Source organism: Eumetopias jubatus, unplaced genomic scaffold (genome assembly GCF_037043125.1).
Source record: "Eumetopias jubatus isolate StellerSeaLion01/CBP00866 unplaced genomic scaffold, mEumJub1_p1.0 scaffold_11, whole genome shotgun sequence".
Lineage (NCBI taxonomy): Eukaryota > Metazoa > Chordata > Mammalia > Carnivora > Otariidae > Eumetopias > Eumetopias jubatus.
In genome coordinates this window covers 31054861-31072163 of record NW_028274817.1, presented here as the reverse complement: position 1 = coordinate 31072163, position 17303 = coordinate 31054861, and the positions used below count along the sequence as shown (strand labels likewise).

Here is a 17303-nt window from a genome sequence, read left to right as displayed (position 1 = left end):
ACTCAGGAACAAAAGCTCGATCCTTCTGAGGACGATTTTGACAAATACAACCTAGGGTTCAAACCAAAGCTAAAGCAAAGATGCCAGAATATTATCAAAGGCTAAATTCAATTGGTGAGGAGACAAAAAAAAAAAAAAAAAAAAAAAAAAAAAATTGCTCACTTTGTGGCGGGCAGGAACTCGTTCAGAAACTGCCGCGCCTTTTGGTAAATTACTCATCCAGCATTTCCTTGCTGCTGAGCTCACGCACCACGTGTGAACCTACCACAGGTGTGGCCCCCAATTTCAGCAACACGGGTAATAAGGACAAAAATTATTTCTTTTAACACGTCAGTAATGTGATAAGGTATTACTTAAGTTGTAGAGATAGAAGAAAACCGAGTGACACAATCGGAAAACCGAGCAGAAAAGAATCAACTCACCTCTTTTACTATACCCGCCAACATGGTAGGTATCTTGGCCCGAAGCCTCGGTCTCCTACAATCGTCCTCCATCCTCTGCTTTCCGCGGCCTCCAGCCCTCGAGGAGGGGCGCGACACCCCCGCGCCCCCGGCCTCCGCGGGCCGCTGGCCTCCGCGCTGAGCCCTGCGCTGAGCCCCGCGCTCCGGCGCTGCCCGGCCGGCCCTCCTCCCGTCCTGGGCTCAGCCCCAGCCCGCGAACCCGCCGCCGTCGGAGGGCTGTCCCGGCTCGCGGGTGACGCTGTGTTCTCCCACCCGCAGGGCCGCGTCCGCACCAAAACCGTGCAGAAGGCGGCCCGGGTCATCATTGAGAAGTACTACAGGCGCCTGGGCAACGACTTCCACACCAACAAGCGCGTGTGCGAGGAGATCGCCATCATCTCCAGCCAGAAGCTCCGCAACAAGATCGCAGGCTATGTCACACACCTGATGAAGCGGATTCAGAGGGGCCCGGTGCGAGGCATCTCCATCAAGCTGCAGGTGGAGGAGAGAGAAAGGAGGGATAATTACGTGCCCGAGGTCTCAGCCCTGGATCAGGGGATCATTGAAGTAGACCCTGGCACTAAGGAAATGTTGAAACTCTTGGACTTTGGCAGTCTGTCCAACCTGCAGGTCACTCAGCCTACAGTCGGGATGAATTTCAAAACACCACGTGGAGCCGTTTGGTCGTATCTGGATTTCTGAGTCCACAAGGCTGAGGGCCAGGCAGTCTTTGACACAGAAAAATGGTCCTCTAGTTAGCTGGCAGCCAGTCTCAGGAAAAATCATCTCTACTTTGTAGAGGAACTGGTAACCCTCAGTTCTCTATAGTTGAGAGTCTGCTTCTTGATTTGCCTCTTTTTTCCCCCTTATGATCGTTTGTTTTGTTTCTTAAATTCCACATTTGAGTGACATCATATGGTATTCGTCTTTCTCTGACTTATTTTGCTTAGCATTATACCCTTTCCCTTTTTCGCATTGAGTAATATTCCAGTCTCTCTCTCTCTCATGTATTTGTGAGATATATATATGTATATGTGTATATATATATCTCACAAATTTTTTATCCATTCATCTATCAATGGACACTGAGATTGCTTCCATATCTTGGCTATTATAAATAATGCTGCAATAAACATGGAGGTTCACATATCTTTTCGGACTAGCGCTTTTGTGTTTTTTGGATAAATACCCAGTAATTGAATTACTGGATCATATAGTATTTCCATTTTTCATTTTTTCAGGAAACTCCACACTGTTTTCCACAGCGGTTGCCAGAGGGGTGGTGGGTGGGGAGATGGGGGAAGTAGATAAAGAGATTAAGAGGTACAAAGTTCCAGTTATAAAGTAAATAAGTCACAGAGATGAAGAGTACAAGATAGGGAATATAGTCAATAATATTGTGATAACATCAGATGGCGCCTACATTTATCATGGTGAGCATTTTATAATGTAGATAATTGTTGAATCACTATACTGTGCACCTGAAACTAATATAACATTGCATGTCAACTATACTTCAACAACAAAAATTGTAAAAAAAAAAATTTTTAAGAGCTTGACTCTATAATAAAATTTTATAAATCTGGATTTATTTTAAGCCAACACACTGCAAACACCGATTAATAAATGTCTTGATAGGTAGAGTTTGGGAGGACAGTTCGGGGAAAGAGGTTGCTGCTCTTAGAGAACTTCCATTCTAGTGTGAAAGGGAAACATTATATAGAAGTGGGCTCTAGGAAAACAGAGGAGAAAGCAATTAATTCTGAGTATGGGGGCAGGGTTTATCGGTATTACAGAAAGTACAATGTTTAAGCTAGGTCAACAAATATTTACTGGGCGCCTATGTGTGCCAGGTCCTGTTCTAAGCGTCAGAGATGCATAAATGAACAAGACAGACAAGGTCTCTGTTAGGCTTTCTGGCACTTTCATTCTAATAGGAACCAAAGGCAGGAAATAGAGCTGAAAAGGCAGACTGGGACCAAATATGAGGGCCTTCGATGACCAACGAAGGTCCTTGGACATTGTCCTGATAGCAATAGGGCATTATTAAAGGCTCTTTATCAGAGGATGGGCATGCTCAAATTTGTTTTAGAATACTCACTTTGGCTGCAAAATGGAGAGTATATTCTGGGGGTGGTGGCAATGGGTAGGTAGCAGAGACTGGAGGCACAAAGGCTGCTCAAAAAGCTATTTCCGTTCATATTGCTAGAGAGAATAAGGGTCTGAAACACGGTAGACACAGTGGGATGGAAAAGGGAAGTGATGAGAGATTCATTAGAAGGACTTGGTAACTGATTGGATATGGGGGTCTGAGAGGGGTGACACCTCTTGGTCATACCTTTTAAGGAAGTAGATGTTTCATCAGACTCCACATCCCCGAATCCTACCACAGTATATGTACTAAGGACATACACACACCAAAATGGAAACACCAGCCAATGTACATTCGTAATCTTAATTAAGCCAAGAAGTAATCTCCTCTCTCTCCCATCTTACCTACGTTCAATTGTCTAGCATAGCTCACCAAAGAAGGTGGTTATTCCATAAAACTCCTAAAAGAAAATGTAGGCAGTAATCTTTTGGATATTGGCTTTAGCAGTATTTTTCTAGATCTGTCTTCTCAGTCAAGGGAAACAAAAGCAAAAAATAAGCAGTAGGGACTACATCAAACTAAAAAGCTTTTGCCCGGTAAAGGAAACCATCAACGAAGCAAAAAGACAACCTACTGAATGGGAAAGGATATTGCAAATGGCATATCTGATAAGGAGTTAACATTTAAAACGTGTAAAGAACTCACACAACTCAATACCAAAAAAAAAAAAAACCCCCCAAAACAATCCAATTCAAAAATGGGCAGAGGACCTGAATAAACATTTTTCCAAAGAAGACAATCAGATGGCCAACAGACACGTGAAAAGATGCTTAACGTCACTCATCATCAGGGAACTGCAAATCCAAACCACAATGAGATATCATCCTACACCAGACAGAATGGTTATTATCAAAAAGACAAGAAATAACAAGTGTTGGCGAGGATGTGGAGTAAAGGAAGCCCTTGTGCACTATTGGTAAGAAGGCAAATGGGTGCAACCACTATGGAAAACAGTATGGAAGTTCCTCAAAAAATTAAAAATACAAATACCATAGGACCTACTAATTCCGCTTCTGGGTATTTACCCGAAGAGGAAAGAAACACTAATTCAAAAACATATATGTACCCCCTATGTTTAACTGAGCATTATTTACAATAGCCAAGATATGAGAGTTATTAAGTATCCATCAGTAGATGAATGGATAAGGAAATTGTGGCATACACACACACACACACACACACACACACACACACACAGCAAGATATTACGCAACCATAAAAAAAGGAGTGAAATCTTGCCATTTGTGACAAAATGGATGGACCTAGAGGGTATTATGTTAGGTGAAATCAGTCAGAGAAAGGCAAATACCATGTGATTTCACTTATATGCTCTAGTAAACAAAACAAATGAGCAAACAAACAAAAACGGAATTGACTCGCAAATACAGAGGACAAACTGGAGGTTTCCAGAGAGAAGCGGTGTGGGGAGAAGGGCTGAAGAAGTGAAGGGGATAAAGAGGTACCAACTTCCAGTTATAAAATAAATAGTTAGGGGGATGAAAAATACAGCAGAGGGAATGTAGCTGATCATATTGTAATAACTTGCTATAGTGACATATCATGGTGAGCATTTTGTAATGTCTATAGTTGTTGAATCACTGAGTGTGTTGTATACCTGAAACTAATACTATATTGTATGTCAACTGCATTTTAACAAAAAATAAAAACTAAATAAAGTGGTTATAAAATTTTTACCAGAGGGACGCTGGGTGGCTCAGTCGGTTAAGCGTCTGCCCTCGGCTCAGGTCATGATCCCGGGGACCTGGGATCGAGCCCCGCATCGGGCTCCCTGCTCAGCGGGGAGTCTGCTTCTCCCTCTCCTGCTCCCCCTGCTGGTGTTCCCTCTCTCGCTGTGTCTCTCTCTGTCAAATAAATAAATAAAATCTTTAAAAAAAAACTATTTACCAGAGAAAAGCAGCAAATACTACACATAACAGAAAATGCCCAACACTTACCATCTCTCTATAAAATTGATCACTGTAGAGTCCAATCAATTTCTAATCTTTTCTTCCTAGGGATAAATTAAACTTCTGACAAAGCACATCCCTGTGCCATTGCTCCCACACTGTGAGAAAAGTGTCCTACTTTATGTACAAAGCATCTCCCTCATCTTTGTTTGATTTTCTTATTCTACTCAGGCCCAGGAGGAAGAATGCCTGGGTAGAAACTGCCATTTATTTCTTTGGCAAGTGTTACAACAGCTGCCAAGCAGCAACCTAGAGTACCTTCAGGAAAAATGGATGGAACTCCTTCAACAGGTTCCATCCAGGCTGTGGGAAAACGGGCACTCTGACGATGTATTGTTTCTGGGAATGCACAATGAGTCGATGCCTATGGAGGGGAATGTAGCAACGGCTAGTAAAATTACAAATGTTTTGCTTATTGATCCAGGAATCCTGTTTCAGGGAATTCGTCTTAGAGATATGTCTACATGAATGCCATACGTATATGTTTACTCCTTAAAGCATCATTTGTAATAACCAAACACTGGGAATTATTAGTGTCCACCAGTAGGTGTGGTACAGTCACATAACCAAATATTATGTGGGCTAAAAAGTGAGGAAGATTTTTTTTAAAGACTTTATTTATTTATTTGAGAGAGAGAGCACGAGAGAGCATGAGCGGGGTGGGGTGCAGCAGGCGCAGAGGCAGAGGGAGAAGCAGGCTCCCGGCTGAGCAGGGAGCCCGACGTGGGGCTCGATCCCAGGACCCTGGGATCATGACCTGAGCCGAAGGCAGCCGCTTAACCGACTGAGCCACCCAGGTGCCCCAAAAGTGAATCATGGAACACTACATAAAAATACATACATACATACATACATACATACATACATACATACATACATACATAAATAATAAGTAAAGTGAGGAAGATTTATATGTACTGATATTAAATGATCCCCATTACTTACTAAATGACAAAAAAATCAGAGTACGTTTTAGACTACATAGATGCTACCTTTCGTGTAAGGAATGGTGAAAATAATAATACATGTCTGCATTTGAGTGTACTTGCATAAATGAACATTGAATGTATTTTTAAAAAATAAGATGTGTTTATCTATAGGGGCTACAGGGTGCAGTAAGGAAGGGATGCATAGGGACAGGCTGACAGGGAGACTTCTTAATGTTGCCTTTCTATTTAATTTTGCGCTTTGAAACCTATTAATGAATAACCTATTCAGAAAATAATTTAAAAGAAAAATTACCCTATTATAGCACAGCATGTGATGGTAAGCTTCCAAATTTAATTTTATGTAGCTAATATAGCCTCAATGCTAGCACCTCATAAAGGTAGTCTAAAAGAAAAAGTGCAGAACTATCTGACTTTTTAAAAGAGATGCAAAAATTATAAACAGAGTGTTAAAAATCAAGCTATCAGTGCATCAAATAATATACCGTGACCAAGTATCATTTATTTCTGGAATGCAAAAATGAGTTGACTTTAGCAAAATCTATCAACAAACTAAAAGACAAAAACATTACTAATGCAGCAAAGGCATTTGAAAAATGTAGCATCCATTCCTCATTAAAAACAAAAAATATAAGTAAAAGGGAAAAATTGTAAAACTATATAATAAAGTCTAGCTACCAAAACTCAACAGGAAATAATTTGTGAATATAAGTAAAGGGAATATGGGAGTTAGAGTTACACTATTCTTGTAAATTTTGGGGGCACCTGGGCGGCTCAGTCGGTTAAGCATCTGACTTGGACTCAGGTCATGATCTCGGGCTCCTGGGATGGAGCCCCACGAGAGGCTCCACACTGAGCAGGGAGCCTGCTTGTTCCTCTGCCCCTCCCCCCACTTGTGTGCTCTCTCTCCCTCTCTCCCTCTCTCAAATAAAGAAAATCTTAAAAAAGCTATTCTTGCAAATTTTCTAAACATTTGAAATTATTTCAAAATAAAGAATTCAAGTTCAAAAAAAGAATCAAGCTTTAAAAATAAACTAGATGATTGGGATGCAGTAGATTGTCCAGAAAATATGGACAACGATTTAGTAATGAACAGAAGCTAATCTCAACTCAGGAGATGGGAATATCTCATAACAGATTCTGGTGCAATTGGTTATCCATTTGCTAGAACACAGTGTTGGGTCACAATGTCATACCATAATCCAAAATAAATTTCAGGTGGATCGGAGATTTTCTGAAAAAGAAAAAAAATAAAGGAACTTGGACGTAGAGACAAGCTTCTTAAACTAATCAGAAAACTAAAAGCTGTAAAAAGATACGATAGTCCTCTTTGGTTTATAAAAAAAATGAAATTTTTTCTCTAATTAATTAAAGCATGAATCAGCTCAAAAAATAAACAGAAGTTGAGGAAAAATACTTCAGCATAAATTCAAACATTCACATTTATAATCTATAGAGAGCTTCTATAAGTGGAAAGGTAAAAAAGCAAAGAATTCACTATTAAATGTGCTAAAGATAGAAAAAGACATTCCACGGGAGACAAAATTCAAAGGGCCAACAAAGTTATAGAATGATATACTTACCTTCTCATTCGATTAAATGCAAATTACCCTGGGGCGCCTGGTGGCTCAATTAAGCCTCTGACTCATGATTTCAGCTCAGGTCATGATCTCAGGGTGATGAGATGGATCCCAGCCTCAAGCCTGCTTAAGATTCTCTCACTCATAAGAGACTCTTAATCTCAGGAAACAAACTGAGGGTTGCTGGAGTGGTGGGGGGTGGGAGGGATGGGGTGGCTGGGTGATGGACACTGGGGAGGGTGTGTGTTGTGGTGAGCGCTGTGTTACTGTGTAAGACTGATGAGTCACAGACCTGTACCCCTGAAACAAATAATACATTATATGTTAATACTAAAAAAATTTTTTTAAAGTTTCTCTCTCTCCCTTTCCCTCTGCCCCTCCCCCCTCTCTAATAAAAATAAAATAAAATAAAAGCAAATTACCCTGAAAAATAAAACAGTTCTTCACTCATAAATCTAGCAAAACAACAACAGCAACAAATGCTGAGTGAGGGAGAGAATGAAGAGAAAATATCCTCATGGAAAGGGCCTGATGATGGAAATGGAAATTGCTACAGCCTTTTTTTTTTTTTTGAAAGAAATGAGAACCACACTTTGATTTTCCAATTCCGTACGTCTATCATAATGAAGTAAGAACAGCAGCTTGTATGGATACGTGGAAAGTAATTCTTATTAGCCCATTGCTTGTCATGGTAAAATCTCTCAATGACCATCACCAGGAGATTCTTGAATAAACTGTGACACGAGTGCTATCAGCCTCATGGCTACACAGGACTCTCCTCCTTCCGTCCCTCCTTTTAACAACTAAAATTGGGCTTCCATCCATAAACAAAAGTGCCTCTATGGGTGCTGTGGGATCCAGCACCATACGCCAAGGGACCTGGGAGGAGTCCCATCACTCTGTGAGTCAGGTAACAGGCAAACTGACTGAGTTTGGGCTGCAGAACCAGCAAGAGCTGGTGAACCGGCCCCAGACGCTCAGCTACAGTTGGGGAAAACCTGCAGAGCGCTGATTTGGGCAAACTTCCCCAGATGAGGAGGAAGCCTTTGTACAAGTTCAGGCTTCCCAAGTATATAGGAGATTGGATGCTGTGCCGGACACTGCTAGAGAAACCCATTTTTCTCCTGCAGCACCCAGAGCACTGAGGCAGGACCTCCATGACTGCGAGGAGGGAAGAGATCAGGAAAGAGGCAGATAATAACATCAGAAGGCATTAAAGGGATGGGGATCCTGCGGACTGCATTTAGGACTACGGTAAGAAGCCCACCCACAAGCCACTAAGAAAATCTCATCTGAGGATTGCCCCACCCGGCCTGGGGGCACACGCAGTGACTCAAATATTAAACCTACACTTCCCACCTCTGCAGCTGTCTCCTGGTGCACATGCCCGAGTGTGGTGGTGAGAGGGAGCTACAGTTAACAGGGAGAGTGTTCACAAAACAGGCCAGGATCCTTGGGCCTGGGAGAAACCACAAATTTAAACTATAGCACCACCTTCTGGAAAGAAAAGAGAGATTTCTCGCAGCGCGGCGCCACCCAGCAAGTTGTTAAGATCAAGAGAAGATATCCAAGCTAAAGAATTCTGCCAAAAGAAGGGGCAGGAAGCATGGGGCAGGTGTATCCAGACAAGTTCAGAGAAAGCCCCAAATACGAGCAGAACCAACAAACAGTAGATCCCACCCGAAAGCAACTACTAGAGATTGAAGGAGATGCTACTCTGAAAGGAAAAATCTCAACACAAAACTTCAAGGAACGTGAAGAATCAAGGAAATGTGATACCACACACACACACACACACACACACACACACACACACACACACACACACACAAATCTCAATAATCCTCCAGTAATCAAACTCAAAAACATAGAATTCTGGGGTCATCCAATATAGAATTCAAAATAGCTGTTTTGAGAAAACTCAATGAGCTACAAGAAAACACAGAAAGACCATTTAACAGAATCAGAAAACAATACATGAACAAAAGGAGAAATTTAGCAAAGCGATAGAAATCATAAAAAAGAACCAAACAAAAATTCTGGAGCTGAAGAATTCAAGGAATGAAATAAAAATTGCAGTAGAGAGCACCAAACAGAAGCACCAATAGACCAAACGGAAGATAGACTCAGTGAGCCAGAGAATAACCCAGTCAGAGGAGAAGAAAGGAAAAAAGAAGGGGAAAAAAAATGAAGAAAGCCTATGCGATCTATAGGACACCATCAAACAAGCAAATATCAGAATCATTGGCATTCCTGAAGAGGAGAGGGGGGAAGGAAAAAAGAAAGCTTATTTAAAGAAATAATAGCTGAGAACTTCCCAAATTTGAGGAGAGACTTGGCCATCTAAGTTCGCAAAGCTAATGGATTACCCCATTATCTTAATGTAAAACGACCTTCTCTAAAGATGGATTGTAATGAAACTGTCAAAAATCAAAGACAAAGAGAGAATCCTGAGAGCAGCAAGACAGAAAAAAAAAGATTGTAACCTACAAAGGAACCCCTATTTTTTATATGTATATATATATCCCCTATTTTATATATATCATATATATATATAAAACAACTTTTTAAGGCAGTGACAGAAACAAAAATGGGCAGATTTTAAAAGACTATTTCAAAGTGAAATGCACATGTGATAATACTACATAAAATGTAGAATATAAAATTCTCTTAATGTGTCCTCAAACCTAAGTAACCTGAAAAAAACGAAAACCGATTTCATGGCATTTAGGATTTTTTTTTTCTTGAATTTCTGCTTTAATAAAATAATGACAAAGATAATTGATGGACACGTTTCCAAGCCAGGACATTATGAAAAGAACACTAATGAACTAAGCTAAATATCCTAATTCAAAACTGGACAAAGACTATGAACAAGTGTTCACCTATGTATCTCTCTCCCATGTAGCCCACATACAATCACAAGAAACTGAATTCCTTCAGCAGCCTGAATTGAGCTTGGAAGAGGATCCCTAGTATCAAATGAGATTGCAGCCCCATTTGACATGTGCCTTGGTTAAGCCTACCCTAATTGTATAAGTCAGTTTGAGGATTTTTTTTTTTTTTTTTTTGAGGAGGGGCTTGCAACTGATAACATCCTAACAGAATGAGATGCCTGGGATCCAGTCACTCTATGGTCACCAGCTTTTCCATTAAGATATGGGGTACAGTTGGAAAGAATACACACTGTTTCTTTCTTGCTTTAAGGCTTTGGCTTCAAATCTCAAATTATTGTCCTGGACTACATCCGAGCCTTGCGGGACGCCCCCCCCCTCCCCCGCCAGATGGTGCAGGAATAGAAGGCCAATCCTTTCCCCTGATTTGCAGGGACCTATCCACCTTGTGTCTACTTGTCCTTAAAAGTAGGCAATCATCTCTTTCCAGATACATCCCCTTTACTAGATTAGCACCAGGGAAGAAGAGAGCAAGAAAGAGAGAGAGAGACACCAACCAAATCGTCTCTTAGAATGAGCAGTCCGAAGGGAAAAATGCAGAGAACACAGAAACAGGAATTTTCAACATCTTCCCTTTCACTGAAAGCGCCACCTCTCAGTACTGCCGTTAAATGATGTCCCCATTCTTGGGCTTACCTACATTCGCAGTCTTCTTGCTAATAAGCAGTAAGGAGGAGGTTTGTAGACTTAAGTTCCTCCTGGACATGCAAGTGTACTGCTAGTATTCACCCACCCGTGGCCTCCCACACACACTATTTTATTCTTTCCTTTTAATTCAGTGAGCTAAATAGCCAGGACTATAAGCAAACAGGGCATTAACCATCCCATTTGGGGGAGTAGATCAGTCATAGTCCAGAAAAGTTCTATCTTTACTACCATGAAGCCACTTCTCCAAAACATGACATGGTTCTTGGATGTTCAACCGGGTCCAACTGAATGGACAACACAGCTCCTCGAACACTTGACAAACACATCTTTGATATTGTTCCTAGAAGTCACATAAAAGGATCTGGGTAAACTTCGATGACATTTACCTCAAGGTCATCTAGATTCTATGCAAAGAAGTGATCCATCGGTCTACACCTCATGTCAAATTACACAGATGCTAGACTACTGCCTACTCAAGATTGTCAAATAAAACAAAGTGCAACAGACAATAGTCTAAGCAATAAGAAGCTCACATTCTAAAATGCCCCAAATTTGTCATCACTCTATTTAAAACAATACACCACATTCATAGTAACTATTCTCAGTTAAATTTCTTGTTTCCTTAGCAAAAGGTCCAAAGGAATGAATATCTTCCTCTGAATTGCCAAGAGCCAGTCAAGTCTCGCCATATGTACCGAGCCACAATACCCTATTCCATTTCTTCTGGTGACATTCGATGTCGACCAGAGAATGCCATTTATGTGCTTCACGTTGGGATTTCTTCTGTCATCAGCTACAACTGGCAGAATCTTTTACCGACACTGACCACTCCTTTTTAGCACACGCAAAGATTGAATATCCCAACCCCATGTCAGTCTTCTATACAACTTGGCTAAGTGCTTTAAATACTAGGACACAAAAATATCCCAACACTGGCCTCATTCCTGCAAAATTACAGATAAGTCAGTTGATTTCCCAGGACAAAAGAAGATCTTCTTTTTTTTAAAGATTTTTATTTATTTATTTGAGAGGGAGAGAGCGACAGAGGGAGAGGGAGACGCAGACTCCCTGCCGACCAAGGGAGCTTGACGCAGGACTCGAACCTGATCCGAAGGCAGACACTTAACCCACTGAGCCACCCAGGCGCCTCAAAGAAGATCTTTCAATACATTTACAATCTAAGCATCAATTCCCACAACTTCCCAAGAGAAACTGACAATTTCAGAACCCAACACATGTTAGGGTCTGGACCATTCTTACAGCCACAGACCAAAACAGAAATGAATGATGTTTGAGGGAGGGGCGCAGGCAGAGAAAATAATTTCATAGGTGTTTGGCTTGGCGCCTGGGTGGCTCAGTCGTTAAGCGTCTGCCTTCGGCTCGGGTCATGATCCCAGGGTCCTGGGATCGAGCCCCGCATCGGGCTCCCTGCTCAGTGGGGAGCCTGCTTCTCCCTCTCCCACTCCCCTGCTTGTGTTCCCTCTCTCGCTGTGTCTCTCTCTCCCTGTAAAATAAATAAATAAAATCTTTAAAAAAATTAAGAGAAATAATGTTGTATCGGGGCGCCTGGATGGCTCAGTCCATTAAGCATCTGACTCTTGATTTCAGCTCAGGTCATGATCTCAGGGTCGTGAGCTTGAGCCCCACATGGGGCTCTGTGCTGAGCGTGGAACCTGCTTAAGATTCTCTTTGTCCCTAAAAAAAAAAGATTCTGTCTCTCCCTGTCCTTCTGCCCTTCCCCGCCCACTCTCTCTCTCAACCCCCCCAAAAAAACAAAACAAAACAAGAAAAAGCAAAGAAAAAAAAAAGAGAGAGAGAGAGAGAGAGAGATAATGTTGTGTAATTGTGTTGATCTTACCCTGCTTCCTCTAAGACTTCTTTCCATGTGGCAGGAGCCGCACACAGAACACATGAAACAGTGTGGATTCACAATAACTCGTTTATTTACACTAGTTACGATCACACCAGCTAGGTGAATATCAGACAAGTATCATACTCCAAGACACTCTTGAGGATGCAAGCTCAATAAATTGGTCGGTCACAAAAGTGGAAACAAACTAGCAACCTCCTTGGGTTTATCTTCTTATATTCCGCTGACCAAGAAATATTGTGAAATCCACTATTTTTATAACATTTTGTTTCTAGTAATATAAAACACAAAATAGTTCAAAACCTTTATAAACCCTCTAATCCACCAGATTCTCAAATTCCCAGACACTACATTTCTATTTTGAAGAGTACTACTCCCACTTGTTGAAGACATCTTTCTGTATTTCTCTCCTCATGAAAGGAAGCTCACCTTTTCATTTCCCCACATTTTTCTCTCCAACCTAAAAGGAATGCCTTTCCACATAGTAACAAATCATGTAGTCCATATGTCTCAACCATCTGTGTTAACTGCTTCATGGACTAAAAAGTGGAGTGTAGGAGTTACATATATTGGATCGATCGATAATATAGCATTTTTAGAGACAATAGTGAAAATTCTTGGGTATATACTATGAGCATCTTTTATCACGCTTTATGTCCCCTGTAGATTGTTAATATCATCATGGATTTATCATTTTTTAACGGACTCAACCGTTCCAATAGACTACAATTGTTGCTTGGGGATTTTTTGTTTCTGTGTGTGTGTATTGGGGAAGGGTTCTTTTTATGCTCAAGTGAGCGACATTTTCAAGTGGGCCTCTTTTTTAATGCTCAATATGCCGCTCTGCTAATTCAGAGATTTTTAGGCTTGACAGAGAAAGAGACTTCCAGGGAAGTGCACACATTCCCAATTTATCTCCACTTTTTCCAAACCCCTTCACTGATCACGATCGCCACACCATGCCATATATTGCCACACACAACTCATGCACTCAGATTTCACTGTTAAGGTTTAAAAGCTTCTGCCACCTTTTTCTTCTTTTTGGTTCTTCATCCACGGATCCTGAATGTTGCTCCGATTGTAAAGGTCCAAATGCTCCTCTCTGCCAGGAGATTCTATACTATTTTTTACTTGAAAAGGAAAATAAATGCCAACCTCCCTCCAGGTAGCTTTGTCAGAGTTACAGACAAAAATGCATGCAATAGTTGGTACATACTTACACTAAAACAAAACATGTTGTTTATCTGAAATTCAAATTTAGCTGGGCATCTTGTCTTTCATCTGGGCATCTTATCTCTAAGGGAAGGGTAGAGAATCTAAAAGCAGAGGTCATCTAGTGTCGCAGATAGAGTCCCCTAACACTCTTTAGTATACATGAACCCAAAAGAGAACACAAGGCTCTTCTGATTTTCATCATCATGAGCCAAAATGCAGACCTCACTTTCTCTATTCGAGTCCCTAATTTTGAACATAGGTGTTTCCCCCCTTATAACGATTTCATTAGTGTTATTCTATTCTAAGTGCTGTCTCCACATATAATTCTGAGTAGTGTACATTCATGTTTCAGTGGCCCTTACATCTATACAGACTTGACCCGTGACCAGAACATTTCATTATTTTAAAATCCCTCAAAGCAACCTAAAATATCAGAAAACACAATGACATTCACCTCTAGAATCAATAGGAAAAAAAAAAAAAAAAGGCTTTCCGCCTACTATCACCACTCTCAAACATCCCACGCAGGAAATGCATGTGGATCAATTCTATAGGTTCTTTAAAATTTTCACATTAACATCTTAAAACACACAACTTGGCTGACAGTCTATTGTGAAGACCATTACACATTCCTTTTACTTTAAGCACTCCCTAAAAACAATACAATCGGAGGCATTTTTTACATATTTCAAAAGCTTTTGTTCCACATTAAAATGAACAAATAACTAATAATAATAATAAAATAATAAAAAATTAATTCAGGAAGCTATTGCCACTTCTAAAAAAAAAGAAAGAAAAAAGTTATTGCCACAGAAAAATTCAGTGCCAATGTCCTAATCTTTGCGTGGATTCAAATATACCATGCTCATTCTCCCAATTTTGCGGCCTGTGGTAATCGGACGGCTACCACAGAGGTGAAACGTCATCAGAAAACAGAGTCAAACATATTTACATAGTAAAATTCTCAAATTTTACCGTTTCGATTAGTAGCATCAGATTAGAATCCCCAGCCGGGAGAAGACATGAAGGGTGAAAATAAACGCACTGAGCATAAAATCAAGAACTTAAAACGCAAACAGAAATAATCATAACAAACCCTCAAGAAATGAGAAGGAATGGGAGAAAAATAAATGAATTTGGCAGCATACAAATAGAACCGATAAATAAAAGCAGGAGCCGATTCTTTGGACCAAAGAAAGGAAAAAAAAACAAAACAACAAAAACCAATCTCCAGCAAATCCACTTAAGGAATGAATCACCAAATCTAATACATAGTACCAAAGCGGGGGGAAGATGGGGAACAATGTTAAGCTAAACAAATACACACACACATGGTTTTAAAAAACCACATAGATGACATACGTAAATTTAAAAAATCATATGCATATGTATTTAGCTTAACGTAATTCTTAACATTTTACTGACATTGAAACAACATATACATTTTTAAAAAAATAATGTGTATATGGACAAACAATGACGGTTTTTTGAATAATGAGATTATGCTTACAATTTAATTTCTTCTTTTTGCTTCTCCACTGTTGCTTACTTTTAGTTTTTTACTTTAGAAATAAGAGAAAAGAATTAATTTTAATAACAATGCATAGACAGGTAAAAAGGGCTGAAAATAAATGCGACTAAGTATTGGAGGATACTGTCTCCAGGTGGTTGGATTTGCATTTCATGTGTGTACACGTGCATCCGTGGATTTTCCACATTTACATGAATGTCATTCTTTTAAAGTAGAGTCCCACAATAATATGCACAGTTGAAACTCATTTTAGAAATCAAAATAGCATGTTTCTGCATTCAGGTACATAACGTGTTTGTATGTGTGTCTGTGGATAACAATAGAGGGCTGGCAGCACTGAGCCCTAAGGACTGCCTCGAGGGCATTTTGTGTGTGACTTTTATTCTCTTTGTACTTTTTTCCTGTGGTCCAAATTTTATCAAATCCATAAGAGGACAGTTGTAAGCAAGTTATAAACTTAATTTCCCAAAATGATTCCTTTTTCCTAAGAAATCTATTGAACTCTTATAGTGCATCTATGTAGTGACCCTCAGAGCTGGAGGTAAGTAAGTGAAATGTTAACTGCTGGTAAGGTTGAAGACGATTTGTCTATCTTCCTTTTTGCTTGCCTAGTTTTACATAACATCTAACCAAGAGCATGCTCCCGCTCCGTTTCTAAATCAGAAGGGAGCATCGGGGAACGAATCTGCCAGAATTCAGTGAGGTCCCTGATTGCTGGCAGAGCCTTCACTTTCCCTGGTGTCCTGTAATTTTCTACATTTAAAACACTTCTTCCGCCAGAAGAAATTCACTGAATAACACCTGTCACATTCCCAGCCCCTGCCTTTGCACCTGGCAGTCTGTCTTGCCGAATAAGAGAAGCCAGGTTCTTGCTGAAGCCTTTTGGACAAGAACCTCTTGGTGTCGTGACTCTTACCCTTCCAGCGGCTTCTGGAATTGTTCAGAGCAGGACTTGCCACTGCTTCTGCGGCCGCTCCTGGGAGAGGAAATGCAGCGGGGAATGACTAAGGGGTGGCTGCTGATCAGCCTAAGACCTCAGAGCAAGGAAAACCCAGTCCCCCCCACCCCAACCTCGTCACTGCCCCGTACAGTGATCACTTTCCCCTCCTGTGCCTCTCTCTCCGCCCCCCCCCCCACCCCAGAGCACCGGTCCCCAGGAGGAGTAGCAGGCTCGGGGCCTGCTCCTTTCACTGCCTCTGTCCCTTGGCCCATCACTTACTGCAGCCTTGAGCAAAAAAGCAAACATACCAAATATCGGCGCCTCGTTGGCCTTCTTGTTTTCCACAGCTCCTTCCCGCTTTTGAGACTGAGTGCTTAACACCCTGAGCAGCTCATTCCTCAGTAAATTTCGCTCGTCCTCTACTCCACGAAGGGCCGTGAGGCTCTGCTGAAGCTGGAACTGGGCCTTCTCCTTTTCCCTTTCTTGCACATTCCTGAGTCTGTTCACCGTCCCCACCAAGACATTGGTGAACAGCTTCTGCTCATCCAGCTGATCCTGGAGCTTCTTCACCTTTTCTGTATCCTGCTGCTTCTGCCTCTCAGCCAGGCCCACTGCCAGGGCCAGGGCTTTCCAGGCACAAGCCTCCTTGGTGGCTTCTGCCACAGCTGAGTTGGTCAGGATGTCTCGCAACTTCTTCTCCACATCCCCCCAGGACTCGCACATCTGCATCGAGTAGAAGTGCGGACTAACTCCATTTTGAAGTATTTGCTTATTTATGAAATCCACCACCTCCCTCTGAAAAAAGCCACAGGCTGGGTCATTAAAATTTACAGCCATTCTCACTATCAGCCCTCTCTGACCTGTTGTTCCTCAGGAAGCACGCTGGCAACAGGATGTGACCTATGACCTTGACCTCTCTTCTCAACTGTCACCACCCCTTTATGGAAAGTTAAATGCCACCTACTGGTTTGAGGGTTTGGCTACCAGGGAAGGGAGCCAGCTCCTGGAGAGCTATGAGAAGGATAAGGAGGATAAAGCCTGAGGATAAAGCCTGGGAGA

At 41.3% G+C, this 17303-nt stretch overlaps 1 protein-coding gene and 1 pseudogene across 2 annotated transcripts; one reads left to right on the top strand and one right to left on the bottom strand.

Annotated features, from left to right (window-relative positions):
* Window positions 1-430: 430 nt before the first annotated feature.
* LOC114196986 (small ribosomal subunit protein eS17 pseudogene) lies at window positions 431-1142 on the top strand (annotated as a pseudogene). The gene is made up of 2 exons (XR_003606839.1): window positions 431-447; window positions 720-1142. The product of XR_003606839.1 is annotated as a small ribosomal subunit protein eS17 pseudogene (transcript).
* Window positions 1143-8967: 7825 nt separating this feature from the next.
* LOC148162998 (testis-expressed protein 13C-1-like) lies at window positions 8968-17081 on the bottom strand. Its single transcript, XM_088028537.1, has 2 exons — window positions 16524-17081; window positions 8968-9015 (listed from the first exon to the last, which is right to left on the bottom strand). Exons 1-2 carry the CDS (start codon window positions 17079-17081, stop codon window positions 8968-8970), a joined length of 606 nt encoding a protein of 201 aa, XP_087884663.1.
* Window positions 17082-17303: the final 222 nt, after the last annotated feature.